Raw genomic sequence first — 23,395 nt, forward strand, 5'->3', positions numbered from 1 at the left:
AGCCCAGGAAAGTGAATTGGCATGAGGCCTGTCAAACTGCTTTTGACACCCTCAAAGCTGCCATGTGCACAGCACCGGTGCTTAAGGCACCTGACTTTTCCAGTGAGTTCATTTAGCAAACTGACGCTTCAGAGCAAGGCGTGGGAGCAGTACTCTCACAAATCAATGATGAGGGCGGAGACCAACCCGTGGCTTTCATTAGCAGGAGGCTACTCCCCAGAGAACAGAAATGGAGTGCCATTGAAAGAGAAGCTTTCGCTGTGGTCTGGGCTCTGAAGAAGTTGAGGCCCTACCTGTTTGGGACTCACTTCCGTGTTCAGACCGACCACAGGCCCCTCAGATGGTTAATGCAGATGAGGGGTGAGAATCCAAAACTGTTGAGGTGGTCCATTTCCCTACAGGGGATGGACTTTACGGTGGAGCACCGCCCTGGTACAGAACACGCAAATGCTGATGGTCTGTCCAGATTCTTCCGCCTTAGTGATGAGGACTCCCAAGAGGTTGGGTAGTTCTCCCCACTTTCAGCTGGAGGGGACACGTGTTAGACCTGACACCCTTGGCGTGGTTTTCCCCCATCTTTTTGCCTCTGTCTACTGTATTTTTGATGCTGTGCTGGATTTCATTTTTGCTGGTTTAGATGCTTTGGACACTCTGCCACTGCTGATCAGTGCCAGAGTGTAAGTGCTCCCTATGTAAATTGTCATATTGATTGGGAATACCTGATTGGCACATTTGTATTACCATGAAGTCCCTAGTAAAGTGCACTGTGTGTGCCAGGGCTGGTGATGACAGATGCTACTAGTGGGCCTGCAGCGCAGATTGCGCCACCCACATGAGTAGCCCTAAAATGGTGTCTCAGGCCTACCAGCGCAGGGCCTGTGTGCAGTCAGTGGACTGCCATGTCCGCCTGGCCAGTGTCCCCACTGGCTGGGCCTAACCCTTCCCTGTCTGTGCACATCAGTCACCCCTATGGAAGGCTCAAGGTACCCCCCTGGGCAGGGTGCAGTGTATGGGTAAGGTAGAGCATGTACTAGTGCAGGTCACATGCTCTGGTAGTGAGCAGCAGCCATTTTGTGTGCTCACTGCTGTAAGGTTATCTTGCTCCATAGAATAACATGGGGGAGGCTGGTCCCATTGGATACCAGCCTATCTTCTCATAGGAACAAGATGGGACATAAGTGATTGATATCCCTGAACTCAGAATTTAATAACACATCTTTTAGGAAGGGTTGTTTTTAAATTCTGTGTTTGAGAATAGTACTTTTAGAAAGTGGCTGTTCTCTTGTCTAACCTTTCTGTGTGCCTGGGCCTGTTTGTGGATTGACTGTCTGGCCTGAGTGTGACAGGGGCTGCAGAGCCCCCAGGAGGTTGTCTGAGTCACCCCGTGGATGAAAGGCAGCATCTGCTGCCAGGGAAGTGGGAGGAGATCACACCTGATAGTGACAGGGCTGTGCCTGCCTGACCACAATGCTGGCTCCACCTCCCTGCTGGGCGACTGTCACCTCTGTCCCTGATACTGAGAGGAAGAAGGAATCCAGGAAACCCCCAGTGCCTCAGCAACACCCAGAACTGGTTTAGACCGGGCTCAGGGCCCACTTGCACAAAGACTTCAAAGGACTTCAAAGACTTTTTGGGGTATAAGAGAAGGACCCCTGACAACAGAAAATTTAGATTCTACAATCAAGAGGAACCTCTGCTGGAAGAAGGACTGCTGGAGAACTGAAGGAAGATTGCCTTGCTGTGCGCTCTAAGGGCTGACCTGTTCTGCTGTCCAACTGCAAGCTGAGAAGAAGAAAGGGACTTTGCTGTGTGCTGTGACCCTGCCTACTTGAAACTACAGAGACTTTGCTGTGTGCTGTGTCTCCTGAACTGAATCTCCAAGGGCCTGAGAAGAGCTGGCCTCCTGTCCTGGAATCCTGGAACCCAGGGTTAAAAGGTTCCCAAGTATTTCCAAAACGCTGTGGAGATCGTGCTTATTCCCTTCTGGGCACGTGATTTGTGACTGCTGGCCGTGCAAGAGGTTCGGTGTGCTCATCGGCACAGTCTTGCAGCAGACTGGAGGCTTGTTGTGCTCCCCCTTCGGGAGTTATTGTCCACAAGGCTTTTTGTGCCCACACGAGCGCTCTGTGCGACTTCTGAGCCCTAAAAATCACTGGCCGCCTGTTCACCGCCGCTGCCCGGGGCCAAGAATATCTGGGGAAGGTGCCGTTCGTACACGGAGGCTGCCGCGGCGAAGATCGGAGCCGCCGCGCTCCCATTGGCTGGAGGAGCCGAGCCCCCTCACCAACGCCGCGACGGGATAGGCCCGTGCGCCGCAGCGTCATTGCTATTGCCGTGCTGTGATTGGCTGAGGAGCGGAGCGTCATCATTGGCCTGTCCCGGGAGCCGCACTGCCATTGGCTGACTCCCGGGTGTGGAAGGAGGCTCGCGCCGAACGCCGCGACGGGATTGGTCCCCGTCATCAGGACCTCAAGAAGTGCTGTGTGATCACCGCCGGGACCGGGGAAGAGTGACCCGACCTCGCCGAGGGAGTTCCCGAAGTGCCCCAGCCCCCGGCCTGCCCGTCTCTGCCCGGAGCGCTGAGCTAGCTCCCCGCCGCTCCCCGAAGGACTGAGAGCGGGCGGAGGGCTCCTGAGACCGGCCGGGGCTGAGAGCGAGTGTGCTGATCGGCGCGGTGCGCCAAGGAGTTCCCAGCACATCTGGTGAGGAGCGTTTGCAGCGCTTGTGGCCCATTGCTTTGCGGGCTGATCATTGTGGGGAAACAACCATTGGCCTAGTTTGCTTGGCTCGTTTTTAGAGCAAAGAGGACATAAAGTAACAGTACTATTTTTGATACTGATTTACAAAGAGACTAGAGACTATCTTTATTAAGAGACTTCCTACATTACGTGCAACCATTAAGATTAAGTGCAACATTTCCCTGAAGAAGTGATTATCGTGTATTGCTGATTTTTACTGCTGCAACTAGATAAAGTTATATTTTTTATATATATACTTACCTGTGTGGTCTCAGTTTGTGGTGGATTGGGGATTACTGTTGTGTTAAGTGTATTTATGATACACATTGCCTCAGAGATAAGTCTGTCTACTCGTGCCAAGCTACCTAGAGGGTGAGCAGGGGTTATCTACTTTGTGTAATTCTTCACCCTGACTAGAAGCAAGGGTCCCTACTTGGTCTAAGGTACTTACCTCTGCCAATTAGAGACCCCCAGATCTAACACGCGTCATGCCAAGGATTCACTAAACCTACCTGAGCTAAGGCCGTTGTTGTTCCCTGTTATTTCTCAGTGTGGCGACTTTGGTGGATGTTTACGTGCGGCCACTGTACGTTAAGGGAACCCGTCCTGATGAGTCCAGATCCTAGTGGCACAGTGTGTGTGTTTCGAGGGATCGAATGATCTGGATTCACTACGGCCACGAGAGGACAGCTGTTTGGCCAGAATCAGGCCATGACTTCATGTTGAGCCGCTCTACATTGACACTGCGCCTCCTAAACCTGTCCGCATCGGAGCCTGCAGAAGACGTTGGTCAGGAAAAGGTGGAATTACGGGGTCTCAGAAAAACAGACTCTGGTGACTAGCAGCTATTTTCAGCATCGGATGCAAGTGGATGCTGGGACTTGTAGTTTCCACGGACCATCTGGTTCCTCCAATCGGAGAGATGCACACAGCATTCAAATTGGGAACTGCAGCAAAGCGCCAGTAATAATTGTTTGGCATCTGAGGAAGGCAGTAGCTGAAACGCGTCATGCCAAGGATTCAATAAACCTACCTGAGCTAAGGCCGTTGTTGTTCCCTGTTATTTCTCAGCGAGGCGACTTTGGTGGATGATTACGTGCGGCCACTGCATGTTAAGGGAACCCGTCCTGATGAGTCCAGATCCTAGTGGCACAGTGTGTGTTTCGAGGGATCGTATGATCTGGATTCACTGCGGCCACGAGAGGACAGCTGTTTTTGCCAGAATCGGGCCATGACTTCATGGTGAGCCGCTCTGCATTGACACTGCGCCTCCTAAACCTGTCCGCATCGGAGGCTGCAGAAGACGTTGGTCAGGCAAAGGTGGGATTACGGGGTCTCAGAAAAACAGACTCCGGTGACTGGCATCTATTTTCAGCATCCGATGCAAGTGGATGCTGGGACTTGTAGTTTCCATGGACCATGTGGTTCCTCCAATCGGAGAGAGGCACACAGCATTCAAATTGGGAACTGCAGCAAAGCGCCAGTAATAATTCTTTGGCATCTGAGGAAGGCAGTAGCTGAAACGCGTCATGCCAAGGATTCAATAAACCTACCTGAGCTAAGGCCGTTGTTGTTCCCTGTTGTTATATATAAAATCTATTCTCTTATGTCGTTCTGTTGAAATAAAGAGTATTGATTATGTCAAATAGCCTTTTAAACATGCCTCAGTTCTTCCATTGCAATCTGTGTTGGTAATTTAAACTGCAATTTCGACCAGAGAAAATGAACCTTTTGCCGGACCTAAATCTTCATTTTTAAAACCTAAATGTTGCTCCTAGGGTAGGCCCTAAACAGCCCAGAGAGCAGGGTGCATTGTATTTAAAAGGTTGGTCTTTTATGTTTTACATGTCCTGGTAGTGAAATACTCTCAAATTTGTTTTTTTCACTTTTGCCAGGCCTACCTCTCCCATATTATAACATTGGGGTACCTTATACATTTAATACGTGATAAGTTCTGTTTGGGAGTAGGTAAGAATATCATGTTTGGTGTTTGAGGAATTGTAATTTAAAATCCTCTTTAATGGTAAAGTTGGATTTTTATTCACAATTCTGAAAGTGACACTTTAAGAAAGTTGACATTTTCTTGTCCTAAATATTTAGTACCTGCAGGCGGTTTCCTGGATGACATGACTAGATCGTATTGGCAGTTCTCCTTTGTGTATTCCTCCCAGACAGCCACACAATATAGGGTCTCGGTGTTGGCAGGATTGACCATCTTTACTTGATGAGAGGGGCGGAGCTGTCACACTTGCATTTCAAAGACACTGCCTCCGCTTACACAAAGGACTTCACACTAGCCTATTGTGCCTACAGACATACTGGGACCAGTGCAGGGAGGTAGAACATGCCAGACACTTCTATAGGGGGAAGATTCCAGAAGTTTCTTTCACTTCTGCCTGTGCAAAATCTATTTGGTTTGTTAATGTTTTTTTCAGCTATGTTGTACAGCAGCCCAGCTGCAGTGCAGAGTGGCTAAACGTTTTTAGAAGTGCTATGATGCTGTCAACACTGTTCACTTTATATTGGTTTATATTGCTGCATAGCAGCCACACAGCTGTTCAACATGGCAAAGCAAAAACATTTGAAATCTCTCTACTATTTGGATTTGTAATGTTTTTAAGCTATGTTCTACAGCTGGAAGTAAAAAAAATGCTGTAACAAGTCCAGCCTTGACTGTGTGATAGCACTTATTTTTTACACTTTAAGTTATGCTGCACAGCAATTGGGGCGCTGTAGAAAACTGAAAAAAAGAATTTGGCAAAGCTACTAGATCTTGCATAGGCATAGAGCAGTGCCAACGTTGTCACCGCACCTGCCAGTGAGCTCGAGGGAGGCTGTCTTTAAAAAGATTTTAGTTGTAAAAAATTGCCCTCCTCAAAGTTTCTTGCCTGTCCAGCAAAGCTCAGATAACAATAATAATGTCACAAGAACTCGGGTAGTTGATAAATCTGCTGGTGAGGGATGAAATATTTGTTGCACAGAGGATTATTAGTTCTGCTGAAAAGAACATGTATTATGCGAATCTCACAAATGTATGTTATGTAAATAGCTCAGTGGGTTACTGCTTTTGTCACAGAGATCGTTTTGTTATTTTCACTTCTTAAGTGACAACCCTGACATAGCACATTGAGCTATGAACGGTCATCAAAGAGCGCACGCAAACTGCAAGGTCTTGGGTAAAACAAAAATTGTCCGCAGCCTTTCATTACCCTTATGTTAGTAAAAAGGTTTGTTTAGAAATAGATTATTAATAAAGGCAACCCCAAGCACTGCTACATTTGAAATCCTGAGTCTCTGCTTCTCGGAACCAAGCACAGCGTGCGTACCAGAATAGGTGACATTGTTTTATGTAACACTAGCAGCCCGTCCCGTCGTTGTCCGGGTATGAATTGCTGCCGGCCAGTAGTATATTGTTTTGTAGGATTTCGTTTTGATAGCATTTCTTATCTGTGACAGGCCTGTGAATCGCTCCGATTCACAGTGCACTGCAAGAGTGCGCGTTCAGTAGTGTGTGATCTCGAGTTTCCCTACTTTATTTTTCCTTGCAATATTATATAGCGCAAACTCGACATCATGGCATGTGCACAATTTACATTACAGAAGAACACATTAATTTGTGGTAGGCACGGGGAGACAAAGCGATTTGCCTGGAATCACAGGATGTTGAGCTGATACAGAGATTCGAACGTAGCTCCCCAGCTCTAAAGCTCGCAATTCTAGAAGTTGTGGCGGGAGGTGTGTCTAAAAGTGTATGTCGGTGCTGGCCATCAATGAGAGAGACCTGTGCATTTTTCAAATCGGTGGTGAAAAAATATGAGTATGTTGCTGGAGATGTGGGCCGCCGTGCCACCAATGTACTTACCGGGGGAGGGTAAGCACCTATTATTCCGCAACTTTCTTTCCGCATACCATCACTCCGCATACTTTTAATAACGAAAGTAGCATGACTCCGCAATGCCATTATAACGCATGGCATTACATTTTATATGCTTTTACCACGCATACATTTACAACGAAATGTAAAATCATGTTTTTTTAAATGTTTGGATAAGGTAAGTAGGGGTATAGGGGTATATGTTTTGGGGGTACTGAGGTATATGTTTTGGGGTGTTTGGGTATTTTAAGGGTTCAGATATAGTTTTGGGTTATGGGGTACAGGGGTAGTTTTAGGGTTTAGGGATAGGTATGGGTTTTGGGGTACAGGGGTATTTTTAGGGTTCAGGTGTAGGTTTGGGTTTTGGGGTACAGGGGTATTTTAAGGGTTCAGGTCTAGGTTTGGGGGTACAGGGGTATTTTAGGGTTCAGGGGTAGGTTTGGGTTTTGTGGTACAGGGTTATTTTTATGGTTCAGGGCTAGGTTTGGGGATACAGGGGTATTTTAGGGTTCAGGAGTAGGTTTGGGTTTTGGGGTACAGGGGTATTTTAGGGTTCAAGGGTAGGTTTGGGGGTACAGGGTTATTTCTATGGTTCAGGGCTGGTTTTGGGGTACAGGGGTGTTTTAGGGTTCAGGGGTAGGTTTGGGTTTTGAGGTACAGGGGTATTTATAGGGTTCAGGGCTAGGTTTGGGGGTGCAGGGTATATTTGGGGGTGCAGGGTATATTTTTAGGGTTTAGGGATAGGTTTGGGTTTTGGGGTACAGAGTATATTTATAGGGTTAAGATGGGTTAGTGTTTAAGGGTGCAGGGGTATTTAAAGGGAGCAGGGTGGACACCCGGAGCTGGAATGTACAGAACCTGGGAAGAAAAAACAATGAAATATTGGGCACAACGCTCGCTATTTTTTTCCGTAATCCCGCGCCCCGCCCATGCCCCCAGCACACGCCCACAGCACACGATATGAGACATGGCATGAAGGGCGGAACGTACCACACGCTCCCAGCGTTTGTCACGCCCCCCAGCACACGCCCACAGCACAACGCAGACACGCCCACAAGGGACTACTTTGCTGGCGCGGTTCTTTTACCTTTTAAATGTGTATGGTGAGCGTCTGGCTGAAGACGGCCGATAGCCAGAAACCGGTCCTAGGATGCTTGATTCCGGTCCAGGGAAGACATGGCTTGGCAGTTCGGGCAGGACTGTTCCCATGAGGCACAGGGTCAAGACTGATTTGCATATGGCCATGTCTGAACTGTGGTGGCTTGGTGAGCAAAATAACGATGGATTAAACCCAGATCTGTGACTGGGGGTGAATGTTTTGCCATTGTGCAACATTCCATCCATCTTCTTGTGTGTTTTGCTGTTCACCCTATGTGGGAAGGCTATGCCCAGACGTGGGTTCCTTTGCTCTCTACGCCACTGGAGTCAAGCTATCCTGGCTGAAGACGGCTGATAGCCAGAAACCGGGCCTAGGATGCTTGATTCCGGTCCAGGGAAGACATGGCTTGGCAGTTCGGGCTGGACTATTCACATGAGGCACAGGGTCAAGACTGATTTGCATATGGCCATGTCTGAACTGGGGTGGCTTGGTGATCAAAATAACGATGGATTAAACCCAGTTCTGTGACTGGGGGTGAATGTTTTGCCATTGTGCAACATTCCATCCATCTTCTTGTGTGTTTTGGGCGTCTGCATAGCCTATGTCCTTCTAATGCAACTGCCCTTTCCAACGCTGTATTGGGTGTTGTGATTGGTGCTGTGGTTCCTGAGATTACCTGTCTCAAAGGTTTGGGCTCTCTCTTTATTATATTAGTATGGATTTCGTACAGTGATTTACCAAATTAGGATGAATTGGCCCGGTATGATGTGTAAAGTGCTCTGACAGCCTGCACTGGGATGAGTAGGGCTATTAAACAAATGAAAAATATGTGAGAGAAGGGAAATGTTGGAAAGTTGTAGTCAGGGAATCCGTCATTAGGCGCATTGGTGGTGCCAACAAAGAGTGTTACACCAGAAGGCAGCATTGCTACAGCCGCCCTGGTGGTAGGCTGGTGTTGTTTCAGTGGAATATTTTTACCTATTTAATTGTTGACAACACATAGATCCACCAAATAATATAAAACATATGGTTTGACGGAGGCAGAATGTTTAAGGCTGTGTGTAAATAAAGAAGCGGGTTTCTGTGCTCCTGTTTGTAGTTTTCAGGAAAGCAGTAAAGTGTGTTGTCTAGGTTTTTATGGCATGGTGCTACTAGACATGTTGCACATACTGAGGCTGCTGCTCAGTTTTGAAAGTTGTGTAGGCGACATCTTTTGACTTGCCATTGGGTGTTATTATTTAAAGGATTTGGTACTCGGACTCGCTGACTGTAAACAGAAAGATAATTTGACATTCACTTGTGAGTTACAATAAGCAATAACCAACAGTGTTTTGAAGAACCTTGACATGAATATTTGTTTATCACCACCACAGAATGAGCATGCTCCTCCTTCCTGTAGGCCTGTTTGAAGGATTATATTACAGCCTCGCAGTGCTTATTTTGAGCCAGTGATTTCAGATGCTCGAAACCAGTACCCAGTTGTCAACACCGGTGCTTGTGATAGTCTGCCACTAGGTAGCGCTGTCTGGCTAATTTAACAAGCATTTACAATGCAATGGTTTCGCCTTTTGAAAAGTTTGAGCTATTGGCATTGTAAATGACAAAATGTGTATTTATGTGTTGGTTTTGAAAACAGATAAATAAATGGCATTGACATTTACAATGCCAATAGTTAAATCTCTGGCAAATGCCACACAAAAACACACAGACCCACACACACACACAGACCCACACACACAGACCCACACATACAAACCCACACACACAGACCCACACACAGAGCCACACACACACACACACACACACACACAGCCACACACACACACAGCCACACACACACACCCAGAGCCACACACACCCACCCAGAGCCACACACACCCACCCAGAGCCACACACACCCACCCAGAGCCACACACACCCACCCAGAGCCACACACACCCACCCAGAGCCACACCCACCCACCCAAAGCCACACACACACTCAGGAGAGCAAGCACAGCGAGGGGGCAGGGAAGCAAGCACAGCGAGGGGGCAGGGAAGCAAGCACAGCGAGGGGGCAGGAAAGCAAGCACAGCGAGGTGGCAGGGGAGCAAGCACAGACAGGTGGCAGGGGAGCAAGCACAGCCAGGGGGCAGGGGAGCAAGCACAGCCAGGGGGCAGGGAAGCAAGCACAGCCAGGGGGCAGGGAAGCAAGCACAGCCAGGGGGCAGGGAAGCAAGCACAGCCAGGGGGCAGGGAAGCAAGCACAGCCAGGGGGCAGGGAAGCAAGCACAGCCAGGGGGCAGGGAAGCAAGCACAGCCAGGGGGAGGGAAGCAAGGACAGCCAGGGGGCAGGGAAGCAAGCACAGCCAGGGGGCAGGGAAGCAAGCACAGCCAGGGGGAGGGAAGCAAGGACAGCCAGGGGGCAGGGAAGCAAGCACAGCCAGGGGGCAGGGAAGCAAGCACAGCGAGGGGGCAGGGAAGCAAGTACAGCCAGGTGGCAGGGGAGCAAGCACAGCCAGGGGGCAGGGAAGCAAGCACAGCCAGGGGGCAGGGAAGCAAGCACAGCCAGGGGGCAGGGAAGCAAGCACAGCCAGGGGGCAGGGAAGCAAGCACAGCCAGGGGGCAGGGAAGCAAGCACAGCCATGTTTCCAGTGCTTGGCTATTCTGAACAAACGATTGGTATCCGGCCTGCCACTCAAACGAAAACAACTCCCAGAATACCTTCTATGAGCATTGGTACCCAGGAACCTGCACTAGCCTAACTGACAGGGTGAGTGTGTCTCAAACGCTGTGGGGTTAGGGTTAGGTAAGACGTGTGGAGTAGGCCCTTTTTAAAGCACCCACCCCTCAGACATTATCCAAAAATGTGTGAGATAATCAGTGTTTACCTGTTCATTCACAAATGCACTTTCTGGAGCTAAATTCAGCAAATACTGTTCCTATGAGTCAGCACTCAGAATGTACCCTCGCAAATAGTGTTTGAGCCCACAAATGTTAAACTTCGGTGTGAGATATGGTTTGTGAATGAAGCCATAGAACTCCCACGCCCTACAAGTGACTAGTCTCCAACAAACAGAATCCTAGAAATAGCAGAGAAGCACAACTCATAGGCACAGCAATAAAACTCTTTAAAACATGGGTGGGAAACGGAATGGCAGGAAATGTGGCACAAAACTGCAGACCTATCATTTCACTTTTAGTCCTGACTCATTATTAGCAGGTGAGGTGTGTCTGCAGGAAGGAAACAACTTGCCAGCTCTGTAATACAGATAAACCCTAAACAGAAAGCAAAGAGAACAGCACCATTGGGGAGGGTGCAAAGCCAAAACACACACAACAAAGAGAACGTCAAGACACAGCAACAACCAGTACAAGAACCAGTACAAGAAACACCAACATGTAAAGCAAAACAAACAACTGTAAAAGCAGTAATATTAAAAACACGCTGGAAACAAGACAAACAACAGACACGAAAAAGGCAATATAAAGAGTACACGCCAACTGCATATAAAATAAGATAGAATAAAAGGCAAAATAATTTCAACAAAAAGAACAAGACATGCAAAAAAGAGACAACACATAAAATATGACACGCAAACGAAGTAAAGCGCCAACCACCTGTAAAATAAGGCTGCTTTTACAATGAGTGCCCACCTGAAGTGATGGGAGGTTGATGGAAGAGCCATCTCCTCACACTACATACACTCTATTGAACAGCCTTACTGTGAGGACCTCGAGTGGGAATAAAATCAGTACAATAGGGTGCATCCACGTACGTAATAGCACCGTTCCCACTCAAGTAACACAATGACCAGCATGAAGCAGTGTGACATCACCACGGCAGATCAAAGAGCACCAAAACCTTCTCGGTACAAACACGTCACTGGGTCACACTGGTGTAGCGGCTCATCCTGCAAAGGTGAGGGGTGAGAAGTGTTCGCCAGGCGAAACCTAAAAATAAACAAATCGTCCACAAGCGTCACCACTCTCTCTTACTTTAATCCTTCCTTTGAGTCTCACGAAATCTGTACTTTTAAAATAATGCAAGGTGTCCCCTGTATCAAGAGACGTCCTCCCTGCACAGGACTATCTATCCCTCAATGGTGCATGAGGTAGTACGCTCCAACCTCAGGATTCTGGCTTGAAATGACTGGACTGTACATGTTGGTGGCAAGTGATAAAAGCTAATGCAGATACAGGGACAGGCATTCATTGATGGGAGTACATTTAAACCACTAACAGCAGAATAAAAAAGTAATCACTGCCATCACTAATTGAGTCAAGGCATTATTTCCACTTATTCAACCTTTAACGTCAATAAGGGGACTTGGCGATTTTATGTAACATTATTAAACCCACATTCATCATGTTCATGGGACTTTGCTTCTTCGGGTTAATAACCAAGCCCTAGTTATTACAGGTGGTGTAAGATGCCATTTCTCAGGAATTCTGTCATTGCCAGCTGAATTACTCCAATGCGGAAGACGTACCTCAAAGGAAACAAGCATTTGCAATGCAATAAGTCTTGCATTCACACGATTTTGAGCTATTGGCATTGTAAATGACAATGCCTTCTATTTATGTTTTGGGTTTTAAAACATAAATACAAGGCATTGTTATTTACTATACTGATAGCTTAACAAAATGCAAGTAATCTCACCAGCTATAACAACAGAAAGTGCACTTTAAATATATCAGGTCAAAGAGCAAACACCCCGACTGGCGCAGATGAAAGCACCTCAAAATACTGAAAGCGGACAGCAACTTCACCTGAAAGCAGACATCATCTGGACCCTACCTTTTCTCGATTGTTGTGCATATTCTTGGGGAAAGGAAAGCAGCCTGCCCAACTGAAGGAGGCAGCGCCGCTTGCGAGGTAGACTGAGTAGTCACATATAGTATGTTCCCTGCTAACACTTGGCCGGGCATTTTTTAGATGATTTACGGACATGTGCAGCTCAGTTGGGGTAGGCGCAGAGCGTTACAATGCCCAGCTCTGTCTGCTTGGGGCACGTGTGAGCGCCTGCACCAGACATCTGTGAGAGCCTCACATACGCAAAAAGCCAGTTGAGAGTTTGCACTCCAAAAGGGCAGCAAAGGGGCTCCTGTGTGAGGAATACAAGAGTTCTGATAACAACAGAGGCAAAAACAGACAGCTCTACACTACACGGTGTGTGAAACAAAAAAAACAAATCAACATCTGGCTCTACAGTGCAGAGGTGCTGCGCCTCACTAGGTAAAGACTTTATTTTGTTTAACCTTCTGAGCATGAACCACGTCAGTTAAGACAGCTGCGTGCCTCTGAGAATTACACGTACACACACACACACACACACACACACACGCACACACACACACACACACACAGACACACACACACACACACACACGCGTGCCTCCTAGCGCGTGCATGCTCTTCACATTATTTTATACTTTGTGCCAGACTGGGCGCACCATGGCACAGAGAGCAGGGAACATGCTTCAACATAGGTACCTATTCACTGCCCCAAGGTGGGAATTTAAGCACTGCGCCCCCTGGTCAGCTTTACATCAAACACTATATAAATTCTACAGTAAAGGTTGGCTCGGGCTGTCATGGCCAAAACCGTGCGAACACGCCAAAACTGCTGGGTGACCACACACTGCATGTTCAGTGCATCCCACTCCGGAAGCACTGCTCTAAAATATGAGATAGTGCTTAACATACGAGGCTGGGTGACCACACACTGCATGTTCAGTGCATCCCACTCCGGAAGCACTGCTCTAAAATATGAGATAGTGCTTAACATACGAGTTTTTAATGTTATTGAAAGCATCAAGTGCTGATGACAAGGCGCTATACAAGAAGATATGGTATCACTGACACGTCCTGGTTTGCCTAAATGCGGGTTGAAGTATGTCACCACGTGACTCACCAGTTGTTGCGGTGTCTGTAAACTGTGAAGTGATTTATAGTGTAGCAGAGTGACCCCTGTGGTACACGGTGTTAACCTTGACCACTGTAAGCATATTAGTGATTTGCAGTGTAGCAATGAGCGTCATGTTTATTTTATACTGTGCTCAGTGAGAGAAAGTCTAACAGTAGTCTTGACGTGCCAGCGTGTAACTCATTCTTGCCATGTAGTGAGTGAGTGCATGTGTAGCTAGATTTGTAGTTTGTCAGTGTGCATGTGTGAGTGACTGATGCTTATGCAGTGTCCAGTGTAAGTCTTCTGGTGGCTTGTGATGTGCCAGTTGGTGGCTGCCATGTATTCACGACAGGAAGTGGCATATAGTGGGGCTGTCTGCATGTGAGAGCGGCTGATGCCAGTGTCAGCTTGGAAGTGCTTAAAATGTGCCGGGGTGTATGTGTGAGGGTCTCTTACCCCCTTCTGTGGTCACTCTTGCAAGCGTAAGGCTGAGAATGATAGCATGTACGTGTGACTGACTTTTAGCCAGTGCTGTGGTCACCATGACCAGTGTGAGCGCAAGAGGGGTTCCATGTGCCGCGGTATAAGTGTGCGAAACTTCCGGAGGCCAATGTAAGTCTTTGAAAGGTGTGCACTGTGTCGGTGAGTGTGAGAATGTCTCTAAGCCCTGCACCAGTGCAATCCTGGGTGTGTTTTTTGTGTGTCCGTGTGCGTGTGAGTGACCCAGCCGGCGCTGCAGTCACTGCGGCTATTACAACCATGGGCAGCGTTTACAGTATTGTAGGTCCTCGGGGTGGCCAGGATGAACCTAAAAACACACAATTTATGAAGACAGACCTTTCTCCATGTACAAACGCGCGTGCTCAATGCCTACATCACGTCACAACACGGACAGCGGGAGAGGGGGGGGCGGAAACGGACAGCGGGAGGGGGGTGGGTTAACGGCACACAGACAGGAGGAGGGGGGGCGGGAACGGGCGTGTGAGTGACCCAGAATCGCGGGTGGACTTTATAGATGACCAATAAGTTCTTACTTTTACCTTGGAATAATCGTATACATTTAACGTTACAGGGAAAATATAAATTAATTTCAATTTGAATCGTGTTTTTCATGAAACTCGAGCAGTACTAAAAAGTAAAACGAAGAACATTTACATAGAGAATCTACACATTTTGCCCACAGGGCACCGAGTGCTTGGGCAAATGACAACGGGTGGCAGTGAAAAGCGAGGAGAGAAGTCACTGTAACACTTTTTGGATTGGTCCGATATAAAAACAAGAAGCACGGGCACACGGACAGCGGAGGGGGGGGAACGGGCACACGGACAGCGGGAGGGGGGCGGGAAGGCAAGGAAAATAAGCACTCATCTGGACTTCCTCCGGCGGCGGTCGGCCGCGGAATGGCCAAAACAAACATGGACGACAACAAAAAATAAACCCCGCCCACGGCCGCATGACGTTGTCAAAGGGGCAGGATGAGTAAAAATAGTCCGGAATGCCCCCGAATCTGCTCCGCAATTGACGGACAGATCTCTGTTCCAATGGCTAGCCTCCATTTATGGAGCTAGCCAATGGAACAGAGGGGCGGGACTAAACTCACATACTCTAAACAAAAGATTTCGCCTGCGCAAAATGCTGCTTGCGCAGCTTTTGACAGGCGAAACCTAAAAATGACTACAATAACAGTCAATTATTAATTCAATATACATTAAAAGTTCTATTACTTGCTGCCCAAGTCATTCTTTGGGGGCCTGGAATAGTCTGAATTGTCACACTTGTAGGAGTGTGATGGTTAGTAATTGTGGTGTCACTATCATTGGCAGCATGGCAGGTGCAATAAATAATGCAAGCTGCAGGGGCCTCCTGAGGAGAGCCCTGGCACTCACTTATTTACAAAGTAAGCACTGCATCCTCGTAAACTGGAGCATAGGAGAGGCACGATGGGGCTCCATTCTTGTTTTAGTGTAAACACTATCACTTTAAAGTCACAGAAAAAAGAGTCAGCAAATAGAAAACAAGGAATTGTGAGTTAGAATCCACAAAGCCAAAGGTAAGCAATAGGCAAAATGCATTCCCAGAGAGGCTTCCGGATTTGCCCTAAGATGTCTACAGCAAACCAGACAGCTGTGCTGTCTGGTAGGCTTCAACCTAAAATGGGGAGCCTCAGACCTTCTCTTCAGTGCACTCCTGGACCTGTGGATGCTATGACTGTCTTGCTGCCAGAGGACAGCTCTACTCCTTGAGGCCTTCCCTGCTGTCTGCGAAGGAAGAATGGTATGGACCTGCACCCTTCATTCTGGGCTATTTGAGTGACTCCAAGCGTTAGCTAGCTAGCCTCCTGTTCTGAGCTACAAGGACACACAATCTCCAGAGACCTCTCTTTCACTGCCCAGCTGACCTGCTGCACCGGACCTGCAAGTGGACCTGCTTGAACCCTGCTGCCCTTTTCTGGAATGCGTTTCTGATCACCATGAGGGGCCTCCTAGGTCCCTGAACCTTTGGTGTGGCAATGGTTGAGCTCCTAGAAGAAAAGGTGTCATCCTAATGTTTTGGGCTCTTCGCAACTGCGAAGGGGTCCGTTCATGCCAAGATCTTGCCACCAGTGCCTTCCGCCAACACGAAGCTTCAGTGAACCTGGGTTTTCTCTTGGCACTACAGTGATCGCCAGTGATGACCGTCCACGCAGGATTTGCTCTTCGGGCTACAGCAACAACATCCGGAGGGTGACCGGCAGTACGTAGCACCAGCAACAACCGTCCACGACGGTCGCCAGCATCTTTACTCTACAGTATCTTTGCTCTACAGTGATGACTATCCATAATGCCTAGCCTGCTCTTCCCGCTACAGCAACGGCCAACTGCTGGCTCTCCCTGCTCCTAGCAACCCCCTCCACCACGAATGGAACTCTTCGAGCTGGACTTTGGAAGGTAGCTTTTTCAGTAGTGCTAACATGAGCCCTATATCCGACCTATGTCCAATCACGGTCGGCATGAACTTGTGACTTCCATACGACATTCCATAACTAGATAACCGCAAGTGCCACATTGTGCTTTTAGGTACTATACTTACCGTAAATCTTTTAAACTGCTTATCTCAGGTTCTGCTGATTGGATTTATGTCATTTGGGTGTCAATTTATTACATTTCACTTTAATTTTCCAAATTGACGTGGGATCTTTCTTGTGTTGTGTTTTTACTTTTACTGTTTGTGTGCAGCATACATTCTTTATACGGTGCCTCTAATTGAAATCTGACAACTTTTGTGCCAAGCTTCGGAAGGGTTAAGCACAGGTGAATTTAGTGACTATGGTGGTTCACCCTACCAAGGGCTGTTACTATTGCTTGAGAAGGGCTCACACACTGCGCAGAATGTGTACTTAGCTCAAGCTTGAAATATTGGAATGCTTCATTATTTAGTCTTCAGACCTGTCTGTAATACCTATAGCGCTTTTTAGCTTAAAAATGAATTGTTTGTCCTACTTTTTTTCAATAAAACATGTCGAGGAGGCGAAGCCTCAGGAAAGGGCTATGCTTGCTCAATACGCTCTGTGAAGTAAAGGGCTGGTGTTAGGACAACAAACAGCTCAGCCTTGATAATTTGTTGTATAACAATAATTGTAAATTTCTGGTTGGAATGTTGCCTATAAGGATTTATACTGCTTTAATTTCAAAGTTCAAGGACTATTTTAACTTATTTTTAATTATTATGATGGTTGCACAGAAATAATTTCAATTACTGAATTGGACGCATCAGGCAATCTATAATCGCCATTAATTCTCTATTTCAGTTCTGCTACAGCTGGCCAGTGATGCCTTACCAAATGACGTCACCTTGTCTTTGGCCTATCTACTCGCATTACCGCAGGTATGTTTGTATTGCAATTCTCAGTCGGCTTTGTCGTTTAAAAGTGATCAGTTTATTTTATGCAGCAGACTTTCATTTGGCCTTTAAAATAAAAATGTTCATGATAGCCATTACTTCATTAAGAAGGGTGTAGCTTAGGTGATTTATGAGGCTGCATTGAGATGAAGAGCACTGAGTCCTTTATCATTTATTTTTAAGTTCTTAAGCCTTCCATTTTCCAGTTTCCCAAATGAGCATAAAATGCAATGGATTATTGGTTATTTAAAGTGTAAAGTGTAAAAACGCGCCCTGGGAACTGTGAACCTGTGCTACTCTTAGGATAGGAAAAACCTTAATAAATTGATCTGAAGTAATGTTACTTTACAGTGACCGTGAAATTCAGTTGAAGGATGTGCTTTAATAAAGTTTTGCAAGAGCGTTTGCTTGTTGGGCGTAATCAGAACTGGGGATGCTAGAACACACTTGTAAGAAATAAAATGGAAATACAGTTGAAATTGAGGTGGTGCACCAAAGAGGTACATTTATTTACAGTGAAGTCTGAAAGCAGTTATTTATCCAGATTAAATCTCAAAAATTCTAAGGGATACTTATCCCTCCAGATTCCTCACCAGACACTAGACTGGATCTGGAAAAGTTAGAGTTGTGTTTTTCAGTGCTGGCAGGTGGTGACATGGCTCCAAGTTGACTCCGGCATTCCCTCGGATGTTACTTCACGAAGCCCATATTTGTTTCCATCCAGAATGCTGACATCCATTAACTTTTTTCTGATAGGGTGCTTCTACTTGCAGATTCCTTACGTCTTTAAATGCCATCTAGGTGCCGGACTGGATCCAGAAAATTTGAAACAGCTGTTCTACTGCTCGTAGGTGGCGCTCGACTCCGTCTCGGTGCAGGACAATACCAGACATTACATCACTGGTGCCATTGAAGCCCCACCCTGGCATACCAACGACATTCACTTTATTTTCTGCACTTACCAAGAGGGATCTGGAATGCTATCATCAGAATGCATTTTTCTCTTTAACAAATGTTTTTCCGCAGATCTGTAGGATGTCACCTTCACAAAATCCGGGTTCAAATAGGTCCAATTCTGCCATTAGCAGCTATCCATTTCAGACCCGCCTCTAGTGTCTGGCACTTAGGTGAAAAATTTCAAATTGATTAAGGAGAAGGAGGCAAAGCTGTTCATGATGCAGGCCTATGACACCCACTGGGCTCAATCGCAGTACAAATCCAGACTACGCTTCAAATTCACCCGCTCACTGTCGACTAGCAAGTCCAGGGACAGATCGACAGAAACACTAAGCATAAGAGGGGAGATTGTTCAGCGTTGAAAAGTTGCTGATGTTCATGCAGTAGGGCCTTGGGCCGGTGACCCAAAGCCTCACTCGAGCCTAAGCTTTGACAATAAAGCCGGAACTCATTGACACTGTCACTGTGTCACATGAGACAGTTCCTCAAGCACTGCAGGAAAGACATGAACATGTTCTTAAACTTTCCGACAATCTTCTCTATTTCCAGCCTCTTTCAGGAGACCCCAGAAACGAGAGGGAATGATTGTTCTGTGCAAATCAAGACGAAGCGGAAGCTTTTTCCAGCTAAGAGCTCTTTAACTCGCAGCATCACCCTGGACATGTCTCACAAAGAGGATGTCAGAAACTGTGAGTGACCAATAAAGAAAGAGGAAGGCGGTGAAAGAAGGAACCTGGAAGACACAGAGAGCTGGATTGTAGTGTGGAGAAGGGAAGAACCCGTCACATCTCGAAGACATGCTATGGAGCTCTGCCCACATTCGGGGAGTGCAGTTTAGGGGGTGGAGGGGTGCTGCCTGTAGCCCGAGCAGAAGATCCCATGAACCAGGAGGAGACTCCTGGAGGCCGCTGACTCCGCAAATCACACTTCCTCGCTCTTGGAGGAGCGTGCCTCGCACAGGTATATGCACACCTCTGGGAACTCGGAGAGAAGAAGGTTGCTCAGCCCGAGATCTTTAGTCTCAGAAAAGGGATGTGATACTCCAGGCAGTTTCCTATAGAGACAGAATGGATCTCATGGTCTTACAAATGGCAGAATTGCTGAGACATTGATTTATTTTTATTTTTATATTTTATGTAAATTGAGATAGTCTTTCACGTTCTGCTAATTCCTGACTCAGTGAAAGTATAAGTGTGACAAGCCGAGCACTTACCTATGTTCTCTTTATTTTGAGGGGGAAATGTATGCCTTCCTGATATCCCATCATCTAAAGAAAAACCTACAAGAGAGAAAAGAAGAGTAAAGCCTGGTTACTTTCTTTACTTGGAAAACTGAATAAAACATCTTATTATCAAGACTTTTTGGATCTGCCTATTGTGTCCAACGCCATTTAATGCACTGACTCAGGCCCGAGTGCTGGCCACGGGTACTGTGCAACTTCCACTTTCTCAGAGTTTCCAGCCCCTGGTGCTGATTAAGGCCTTCATCCAGTTGAGGCTTCCTGTATCATGCTTCCTCTGATGCACCCTCAGGCCCCATAGTTCCACAGGGTACTCCTCCTGGACTTCCATAAGCAGGCACCCTTTTGGCCTTCTCCTAGTGCTCTTTTGGTGCTCGCTGACCACCATTCCTCAACCCTGTGCTTCCCCAAGACTAAAGCCATCCTTATGTGTCTTTGATGCTATGCATACAGATGAATACTGTTAGACCTGGCACCATTGGCGTGGGTCTTCCTTCCATTTTTGTTGTTGCCTCATGTATTTTTGCTGGTGTTAGATGCTTTGGGCACTATGCCACTGCTATCCAGTGCCACAGTGCAAGTGCTACCTATTGTAAATTGATGTATTAATCAGCGGTTCTATGTTTGGCTATTTGGTTACTTGTCAGACCCTAGTCCAGTGCACTGAGTGTGCCCAGGGCGTGTAAATCCAAATGCTGCTGGTGGGCCTGCAGCACTGGTTGTGCCACCCACAGAAGCAGCCTTGTAAAATGTGTCTAAGGTCTGCCATTGCAGAGCCTGTGTGCAGTCTGGTACTGTCACACTGACTGGGCAAGTGCACCCACTTGTCAGTCTCTAAACCTTCCCTTTTCTTCAAATCAGTCACCCCTGTAGTAGGCCCAAGGGAAGGGTGCATTGTAAGTTTAAGGTAGACATGCCCTGGTGTGTGTGGCATGTCCTAATAGTGTTACAGCCATTTTTGCTTTTCACTATTGCAAGGCTACCTGTTCTCCATAGGCCAGAATGGGCTGTTAGAATTATTACATTTTATAATCCTCACTGACTCAGAGAACATGGTAGAAATTCGAGTTTAGTATGCCAGAACTCAGAATGATAAAATACATCTTTTAGTGAAGTTGGTTTTAACATTCTGTGTTTGCAATTAACACTTTTAGAAAGTAGGTATTTGCTTGTCTAACTATCCAAAGTCTGCATCTGCTAGGTTGTGTATTCCTTTGTCTGGTTTTGTGAGTGACAGGGCTTGGGGATTCCAAGAGACCGGATGAGTCAGCCCAGTGGTGAATAGAGAGATCTGCATCTAGATGGGAGGGAGGAGTTGCACCTGAACCTTCAATAAGGCTGTGCCTGCCTTCCACAATGCTGGCTCCACCTCCTGGTGTGTGTGGCATGTCCTAATAGGGAATTACAGCCATTTTCGTTTTTCACTATTGCAAAGCTACCTGTTCTCCATAGGCCAGAACGGGCTGTTAGAATTATTACATTTTATAATCCTAATTGACTCAGAGAACATGGTAGAAATTTGAGTTTAGTATGCCTGAACTCAGAATGATTAAATACATCTTTTAGTGAAGTTGGTTTTAACATTCTGTGTTTGCAAATACCACTTTTAGAAAGTAGGTATTTGCTTTTCTAACTATCCAACGCCTGCCTCTACTAGGTTGTGTATTCCTTTGTCTGGTTTTGCGAGTGACGGGGCTGGGGGATTCCAAGAGACAGGATGAGTCAGCCCAGTGGTAAATAGAGAGATCTGCATCTAGATGGGAGGGAGGAGTTGCACCTAAACCTTGAATAGGGCTGTTCCTGCCTTCCACAATGCTAGCTCCACTTCTTGGGGAGCGGCTGATGTCTCTGCCCTGCACACTGAAAGAAGAGGAGTCCTGTCAACAAAGTGCTCCAGGACTGTACTTGCCTTCCACAATGCTGGCTCCACCTCCTGTGGAGCGTCTGAAGTGTCTGCCCTGCACTGTGAAAGGGAAGGAGAAGTCTGGTAAACAGAGTGCTTCAGAAATGGTTTGGACTGGGCTCAGGCTCCTCTCCCCTCAGAGAACAAAGGATTTGGGGCTATAAATATTGGGACCCTGATCCCATGAATTTCGATCACTTTGGGCTACAAGAAGAAACCTTTACTGAGTATAGAGGAACCTGAAGAAAGTGAGGATAGACTATTCCCAAGCTGAAGTGCTGCTTGGGGGATTGTCCTGCAGTGGTTGCCTTACTGCCAAAGGAATAAGAAAGGAACTTTGTGTACTTTGCTTTCAACTTGTGAAGGATCTTCAAGGGCTTGGAAAAGAGCTTGCCTCCTGCTGAAGTCTCAGGGACAACAGACTTCAAACCCCAGCTCCCCAGATTTCTTGTGGAAGTGCCTGCTGCTGTTTTGGGTCTTCTGAGGAACTGCTTGTCGCAAGGAGCTGGAAGCGTGACTCATCGAAGAAGAAGCGTGTCGCCGTCGCTGCTAATTTGCATATAGCCAGGTTCTGAGCTGGGATGGGGCAGTGAGCTAAATAACGGTGATGGATCAAGCCCTGATCTTTGGACTGGGTAAGAGTGGTCTGCTTAATTCAGACACTCTGTTCATCACCACCCCCTTTTCTGAATCATCTGATTAACCGAATTGACAGGCCATTTGATAGTTCCTGTGTGTTTGGTGAGAAGGCTAATTTGGCCCTTAAAATGCTCAAGTGGGGGGGGGGGTTAGTTAACCTATGTGCGCTTGTTTCACCAGGAATGCATCATATTTTGTGTGGTTTCTTCTGGAACGCCCCTTTGACAGCACCAACCTTCCCATCCGTACCAGCATCTGTACCAATTCATGATCTGCTTCAGAGGTCTAGTGGTTCAGGGTCTGTCACTGCGTTCTTCTTCCCCCCCTTTTCTCCGCCCCACCCTCAGAACTTCTGTAGCTCCCTCCTGGGCTATCACTTGTGGGAGGAGGGATGTTTTACTACCTTCACCCATAATAGTGGATTATCACAACCAACTTTTGGGAATTAGTTGAGCATGACTACACTCCACCTTTCCAGGAGTTTCCTTCACCTTCTCAGACCCTTGTCCCCTTTGCCACCTCAGCCAACTACGCCTACATTCTGCAGCAGGTGGTCTTGGTCCATCTGAGGAAGGGAGCCATGGAACTGGCTCAAGAGAACGAGATTGGGGAGGGATCTTACATCCGTTATTTTCTTGTCCCCAAGACAGACAGTGGTCTCCCTCCCATTCTCAACCTTTGGGTTTTGAATGTTTTCTTCCTCAAGGAGAAATTCAAGATGCTGTCTCTTGCATATGTTGTGTTGCTTCTAGCGGTGGGAGATTGGATGGTGTCTCTCGACTAGCAGGCACTTATTTTCAAATACTGATTCTACAGGTAAACCGGTTGTATCTGCTTTTTTTTCTGGGCTCTGTCCACTGCCAAATCCGAGCCCTCATGTTTGAATTAACATTGGCACCACAAGTCTTTGCCAAGGTGATGTTTGTGGTTGCAGCACATGTTCTCAGGTTGGGGCAATCTGTGTTCCCAGGGGGAGTAGCCAGAAAATGTAAGACCTCCACCCCCCCCCCCCCCATTGAAACATACCTCTAATAACACCGTGCAAGCAAAACGAGTAAACCTGACCTTCCTCAGGAGAGTGCCTTTCACCCATCTATCCAGTTATCCATCCATAAACCCTTCCATCTGTTCATCCATCTCTCTGTACTTTCCTTCCGCTTTTCATTCATCCAGCAA

At 47.1% G+C, this 23,395-nt stretch overlaps 1 protein-coding gene across 3 annotated transcripts in view; it reads left to right on the top strand.

Annotated features, from left to right (window-relative positions):
* Positions 1 to 23,395, top strand: part of NBAS (NBAS subunit of NRZ tethering complex) — a 2,361,081-nt gene that overhangs the window by 1,009,431 nt on the left and 1,328,255 nt on the right. For all 3 annotated transcript variants that reach the window (XM_078647778.1, XM_078647779.1, XM_078647780.1), the window contains one exon: positions 17,389 to 17,465. In XM_078647778.1, coding sequence (XP_078503904.1) covers positions 17,389 to 17,465 — 77 coding nt within the window. The remainder of the gene's footprint in view (positions 1 to 17,388; positions 17,466 to 23,395) is intronic.

The sequence above is a fragment of the Lissotriton helveticus genome, chromosome 6, assembly GCF_964261635.1.
Source record: "Lissotriton helveticus chromosome 6, aLisHel1.1, whole genome shotgun sequence".
In the NCBI taxonomy this organism is placed as follows: Eukaryota; Metazoa; Chordata; class Amphibia; order Caudata; family Salamandridae; genus Lissotriton; species Lissotriton helveticus.